Source organism: Pseudorasbora parva, chromosome 11, assembly GCF_024679245.1.
Source record: "Pseudorasbora parva isolate DD20220531a chromosome 11, ASM2467924v1, whole genome shotgun sequence".
Lineage (NCBI taxonomy): Eukaryota > Metazoa > Chordata > Actinopteri > Cypriniformes > Gobionidae > Pseudorasbora > Pseudorasbora parva.
In genome coordinates, this window is record NC_090182.1 from 8,316,792 (window position 1) to 8,324,297 (window position 7,506).

Sequence of the window (7,506 nt, forward strand, 5' to 3'; positions counted from 1 at the left end):
CAATCTTGGATTGTAGAATTTTCATGAAAAGCCACATGGCTAAAATCGGCCGTTTTATTCAGTGCCGCATCTTGTCGAGTAAACTCGACCGTGGCGCCTAGAGGGTTAAAGCACATTCACATAGAAAACGTTGTTTTGAATTGTAATATTTCACAAGATTACAGTTTTACTGTGTTTTCAATCAAATGCAGCATTGGTGAGCATAAGCGACACAAGTATAAGAGAAGAGATCCATTAGTGGCACAACAGTGAAGAACTGGATTGGCTGTGGGGATGAATATGCTCTCACCTCAATGGCTGAGTTCATTAAGTGCTTCCTAGTCAAAGTCATGTTTAGTGTGTTGTTGTGACTCAACATGGGAGTCTTGACAAACACAAAGTCGCTCCTGCTGGAGAGCGTTGAATAGCAGGGCCTGTAGGTCCGCGTGTGAGGTTCTTGAGGCCCTCCGACCACCTCCATGTATCTAATGGGTCCGTCAGTGTTAAGCTGGAGGTGAAGGTCCTTATGGGTTCTCTGCTGGTAAGCGGGCCGGGAACGGAAGCCCGTCCTGGAATAGCAGCACGCCGAACCGTCCTTGTGCTTGATGCATCGTACCAAGAGCACCGCCATGGTCAACAGCGACACCAATGTCACACAACTCAGGGAGATTATGAGGTACAACGTGACGTCCGTCATTCCGGCCCCCTTGCGTTGGGTAATTCGGAAGTCTGTAGATTTGTCTGCGCTTTTCTCCTCTATGGTGACCGTAACCGAAACGCTGGTGGACAGAGCCGGCTGGCCGTTGTCTCGTACGACCACTGTGAAGCTGTAAGCTGGGTGAGTTTTACCGCCCTGTTCGTCGTCCATGAGTTTCTGTGCGGTTCTCAGCTCGCCCGTGTGCGGCTCGATGTGAAACAGCGGTGAATCGTCCCCGGGAGCGATGCTGTAGAAGAGCCAGGCGTTGTGGCCGCTGTCGGGGTCAACTGCGACGATCTTGTTCACTCGATGGCCGACAGGGGCGCCGTGTGGGACGGTCAGCTGGAGCCCTGCGTCTTCAGAGTGGGCAGGGTACAGGATGACGGGCGGGTTGTCGTTTTGGTCGACCACAAAGACGTGCACGGTGACATTAGACGCTTGTGGCGGTGCTCCGGCATCACGCACCTGCACCTCGATCTTGAACGCGTTCATTTGCTCGTAGTCCAGAGAGCGCATGGTGAAGATGTTGCCATTCTCTTGGTTTATGTAGACGTATGAGGAGATGGGGCTGCCGTGGAGGGTGCTGGGCAGGATGGAGTAAGACAGTCGGGCATTGTCACCCACATCTGGATCTGAAGCCGAGATGCTTACTATTGGAGTTCCAGGAGCGTTATTTTCAGCTACATCCACTGAGTAGGAGTTCTGAGAGAACACTGGAGCATTATCATTAACATCTGACAGACGGACCGCAAACGTCTTCTGAGAGGACAGTGGAGGCGAGCCGGAGTCGGTCGCCGTGACAACAACGGTGTACTCATCAATGGCCTCTCTGTCTAGACGTCCGTCGGTCACAAGCGTGTAGTGTTCCCCAAAGGCCGACTTTAATTTAAACGGAAGTCCTTGGGATACTCTAAGTGTGACTTTCCCGTTATCCCCAGAATCTAAGTCTTTTGCACTGATCAAGGCAATAGCAGTGCCGGTTTCAGCATCCTCCCGGATGGGGCTGGTTAGGGAGGTTAATGTTACCTCCGGAGTGTTATCATTCACATCGATTATTTCCACTTTGACGTTGCACGAGCCCTCCATGGCGGGAGAGCCTCCGTCCCTGGCTTGAACTGTGATGTCATACACAGTTGCTTCCTCATAATCCACATCCCCCACAACACGGATTTCCCCTGATTTAGAATCAACGCTGAACATTTTAACTATTCTCTCTGGTGTATATTTACTGAACAAGTAAGATATTTTCCCATTTATCCCAGAGTCTACATCAGTGGCATTCAGTTTTGTCACAAGTGTTCCTGGAAGAGAGTTTTCCAAGAGACTGACCCTTTTCACCGGCTCATCAAACACGGGCGCGTTGTCATTCACGTCCAGCACCCTGATAAGAAGGAGGGTGGTCCCGGATTTCTCCGGCTGTCCTCCGTCCACGGCCGTGAGCGAGAGGCGAAACGCGGCCTGTGTCTCACGATCCAAAGCCTTTTCCAGGACGAGCTCTGGAATTTTACTGCCGTCGCTTTTAGTCTCCACGTGTAAAGCAAAGTAGTCGCTCGTGGAGAGGCTGTACGTGCGCAGAGAGTTAATGCCCACATCGGGATCGCGTGCGCTTTCCAAACGGAATCGCGTTCCTGGAGCGGCCGCCTCGGAAATCTCAAGTGATGAATTCACATTTGGAAACTGCGGCGCGTTGTCGTTTACATCGTCAATCTGAACAAGAACTCTGTGGATTTCCATAGGGTTCTGAAGAACGATTTGAAGGTGCAAAGAGCAAGTCAAACTTAAAGCGCACATGCGCTCCCTGTCTATCGTCTCTTTAATAACTAAGACACCGTTAGGATTTACCTCAAAATATTGCGCGTTAGATTCCGACAAGACCTGTAGGTTTCTTTCAGTAATCCTCGAGGCGCTGAGACCCAAATCTCTGGCTATATTCCCAACGACAGACCCCGGCTTCTGTTCCTCCGGTACCGAATAACGGAGCTCACCAGACGCGACTGAGAGGTGCATGAGGGAGAGCGCGAGGCAGAGCACGGGCCACGAGCGTCTCCGCTCCATTATGAGCGATCCGGGGAAGGGAAAAGTTTCAACTTTTTCGTCTTTTAGAATCCATATTCCAGTTAAAGCGGCGCTACGATGCCGTGCGTAACGCAATCCAAATCAAGCGGAGTGACTGAAGAAGTTTAGTATAATTCATGATGGCTGTAAAGCTTTCGGGAAACTACATGAGAGGAAAAAAAACAGTCCTCCATCCAGCTCTTCTCCAAAACTCCCTGAATTAGCTGCGCCTCCGCTGCGCAACAGGGCGGAGACTGAGTCACAAAGAGGTCCGTCCTATTGCACCCACACACACACACACACACACACACACACACATACAGCGAGAGCGAGCGGGAGCGGGAGCGGGAGCGAGCGAGAGAGAGAGAGAGAGAGAGAGAGAGAGAGAGAGAGAGAGAGAGAGAGAGAGAGAGAGAGAGAGAGAGAGAGAGACCCACACTCTTCCCCTAAAGCTCGGAGAAGCTTTCAGAGCTCAGGTCGACCTGTTTCTAACACACATGCCACTGATCCCATGTGGTTTAAAATATTTACGAGCCCTGATAAACAGCATTAAAGACTCAAAGGAAAACTGGCAGTTTGTGAACACGGCCACAGACCACAAAAACATTAAAACATATACTGACAACACAGGCAATGTTGCATCTCACATTAAAAAATACGCGATTAGATGTTTTATGATCATAAACCATAGATGAGATATTATTTGATTTACGATTTAATATATGGAATAAAAATAAAACTCTACAAGTCTACACGCACTGCCGTCGTGGCCACTAGACGGCGCAGTTTCAACAAGCGTGATTTTCTTTTCCCCACTTTACCAACATTATCCCATAATTATTATATTTTTAATCTTAAAACGTAAGATTGAGTGTAATAGATGGACAGATTTAATAGTCTGCAATGCCCCCCCCCCCCCCCATGTGAAACGGGAGGGTAAGGAGAGGCTGGGTGAATATCTTGGTCAGTGAAGTTCTGCTATTTACACTTATCAAATATTAATTTAATATTCAAAGCAACAAAAATATGGTGGGTATAATATGTAATATAAAACCAATAATAGCAACAACTTTAACATAATAATAATAATAATAATAATAATAATAATAATAATAATAATAATAATAATAATAATAATAATAATAATAACATTTAATAAGTGTTTCTATGATTAAAAATATATTTTAAAGTGTAATTTATTCTGTTGGCAAATCTTCAGTGTCACATGATCCCTCAGAAATCATTCAAAAGTGACAGTAAATATATTTATAATGTAAAAAATAAAAATTCAATTAAATCCTGTTTTTTTTTTACTTTCTATCCGTCAAGGAATCCTGAAAAAAATTGACACAACTGTTTTCAACATTGATAATAATCATAAATATTTCTTGAGCATCAAATCATCATATTGGAATGATTTCTGAAGGATCATGTGACACTTAAAGGGATAGTTTACCCAAAATCTGCTTACCCCCAAGGCATCCAAAATATAGGAGACGTTGTTTCTTCAGCAGAACACACACACACAAAATATTTTTAACTCCAACTGTTGCAGTATGTCAGTTGTATAATGCATGTGAATATAAACACATGAGAGTATGAGAGTAAAAAAAAAACATGCACAGTGAAATCCATATAGATTATCTTAAGATATCAATGTGTCCTCACAATAAATCACCTGTATTTGGATGCCCTGGGGTAAGCAGATAAACTTCACATTTGCATTTTGGGTGAACTATCCCTTTAAAAATGAAGCGGAAAATTCAGCTTTGCATTACAAGAATAAATTACATTTGACAATATATTCAGATAAAAATTGTAGTAAAACTAAATGCAGCCTTGGCAAGCATAAGAGACTTTTGTTGTGTGATTTAAAATATTTGTCTTAGTTTAAAGATACAAAAAACATATAAACAGGGTCTATCAATATTGTGCATTATAGCATATTTTTAATATTTATGTTAAACCTTATCATTCATTAATCTATGTCAATATTCATATTCAACATTACTATTATTATTATTTTGTTCTCTATTCATTGTATTCTTAAAATCTGTAAATACCTTTACAGATACAAAAATCACATACAATAATAATAACAACAACAACCTTTACAAATTATTATTATTATTATAAATATTATTTTTATGATTAATAATATACTATCATTATTAATAATATTTATTTATTTAAAAAAATTATAATATTTATTATTAATGCAACTTATTTATATATCATACATTTATACAGAAGATAACATTTTAGATAAATAAAATTTTAAGATATATAAAAACATTTTAGATATATAAAGATATATGAAAGATTCAAGATTCAAAAACTACATAGATAAGGTTGGATAAGTGGGTTGAGCAATTTTAACTTGATTTAAAATGTTTTTCTGGATTTAAAGATACAAAAACTGTAGGGAACGTAGGGTGTATAAATATTTTTCAATATTCGGGTCAAACCTTATCATACAATATTATTAAACTGTCAATATTCATATTATACATTATTATTATTATTATTATTATTATTATTATTATTATTATTATTATTATTATTATTATTATTATTATCACGGTTTATTGCGTTCTTTAAATCTGTGAATATAACAGTGTAAAACTAATACCATATGATGTTAATAAATCTTTAATTGTGTACAGATGATAGATTTGTAGACTTCATAAAGCTTGTATGTTAAATCATAACCATGTGACTGATAGCTGCACGTGTGTGTGGTATCTTTACCGCCGCCTTGTGGCGAGCTCATGAGCTGCATGAGCTGTGTTCAGTGTCCGGAGGGGAGGGGCGAGCGGAAAAAAACACTACACTACATGTTGAAGGAAAAGGATGCAAGAGCCCGTTTCAGCACTACAGTGGCGGACAGCGCCACTCAGCTAAACAACCGGACCATCTGCTCTCTCTCTCTCTCTCTCTCTCTCTCTCTCTCTCTCTCTCTCTCTCTCTCTCTCTCTCTCTCTCTCTCTCTCTCTCTCTCTCTCTCTCTCACACGCACGCACGCACGCACGCACGCACGCGCACACACACTATAATCCAATCAGCTTTCAGTAAAGGAGTCAGCGACCTCTTCATACAAAGAAATTAACCTCAATCCAACAACAAGGCAGTTGACCGGCAGTCTTTTGCCATCACAGACTAACTACACAAATACCCAGACAGCTGCATTACATACAACAGTCTCAGTCAAACTACCCAACGCTGAAATCATTCTGCCATCAAAAGTTGACCTTTTCTAAAGTGTAATCAAGGTTAATAGGTTGCTCCTTTTTAAATATTCCACAGTAGACAAAGTATTCGCAGTATTCCACCAGACAAAGGAGAAACAATGTGGAAATATATAATTACACCTTTCACAGGTGAATATCATGAGAAAATGTGAAAGAAAATGTTACATAATATAATATTTATAAGGTTTAAGTGCAATGAAACAGACTGGTTTATTTAGCATAACACGCTAAATAACTACTGTGGATATGTTTACCAGTCAAAAGTTTGGACACACACACTCATTCCTTGTTATTTTCTACACTGTAAAAAAAAAAATGTCTCCAACTGAAAAATGTAAAGTGACTGATCACATCAAAATTGAGTTTTTGCATTTGATGCATTTTACACAAGAAACAAGCACAAAACGAAGTGATACATGTGTGTGTCTTCAATGCAACTCTTACCTTGATTTGCAGACACGGGTATGGATCAGACACATGAGCAGGAGGAGAAGATATCACAGCATCAGCAGCAACACCGACATGAAAAAGAAGAAGAAAAACAGATTTGATTAGAGTGATGCAACAGCAGACGTGTGCAGGACCATCATACTTACCAAATTCAGCAGATCTCTACACACTCCAGCAGAAATACATGAACATTTGTTTATGAGAGTCAGATAGAAAGCTTAATGAAAGAGAAAAGAGAGAAGACACCTCTGATGAGCAGCAGCTTCAGATATTAATAATTCAAACTGACCTCCATATATCCAAACCTCCATTTCACACACACAGAGACACACACGTTGGGTTGTTGTGTTTTATGAGGAGAGCGGCGGACAATGCAGAAAAACAATGTTTGCCCTCAATGACAACATGCATGTATGTGTGTGTGTGTGTGTGTGTGTGTGTGTGTGTGTGTGTGTGTGTGTGTGTGTGTGTGTGTGTGTGTACAAACATTTTAACTTTTTTTTTTTTTAACATGTTCTATTGCATACAAGTGAATGGGGGGAAATAAAATATAATTGTGGAAGAATGAAAACGAGATCTATGTCTTCTTGAACCATGATGGTATGCAAAATAATGAGACAATATGTGCAGCTTAGAATTCCAGCTCTCACTGATGTAATCATGTTCCCTATAAACACCCCCCCCCCCTCCACACACACACACACGTCCCTTCCCCCATCACATTAACCCAGAATCTCTGGTGACTACATGTCTCCATCTATGACAGGGGAGTGTAAGGCCTTCAGCAGCGCCTCGCCACATCTCATCTAGCCCTGAACCTTTCACTGCCCCCCTGTGGACTCAAGAATAATGGTACAGCCCTGCCTCTGAGTCAGCCTGTTGCCGTGGCAACACCATCCCACCAAGGGATGGGAAATGGGCCAGAAGATGAAGAGGGGAAAGCATTTATGACAAACACAGAACATATTCATCCTCCACAAAAACATTTGAAATTGAAAACCACTTTTTATTTAAGCACAAACTGATGTAATTTAAGTTAATGCTAGAAATATCATCAGTGTCACTATGAGCAGA

The 7,506-nt window shown here is 41.4% G+C and overlaps 1 protein-coding gene across 25 annotated transcripts in view; it reads right to left on the minus strand.

Moving 5' to 3' along the window:
* Positions 1-7,506, minus strand: part of LOC137092613 (protocadherin gamma-A11-like) — a 199,688-nt gene that overhangs the window by 20,009 nt on the left and 172,173 nt on the right. The window contains exon 1 of one of the 25 annotated variants that reach the window (XM_067456915.1): positions 290-2,970. The exons of the other annotated variants lie outside the window; for them this stretch is intronic. Within the exon in view, the coding sequence (XP_067313016.1) occupies positions 290-2,731 (2,442 nt within the window). The 5' untranslated portion in view covers positions 2,732-2,970. Of the gene's footprint in view, positions 1-289; positions 2,971-7,506 lie in introns of those variants that run through there. 25 annotated transcript variants of the gene reach the window in all.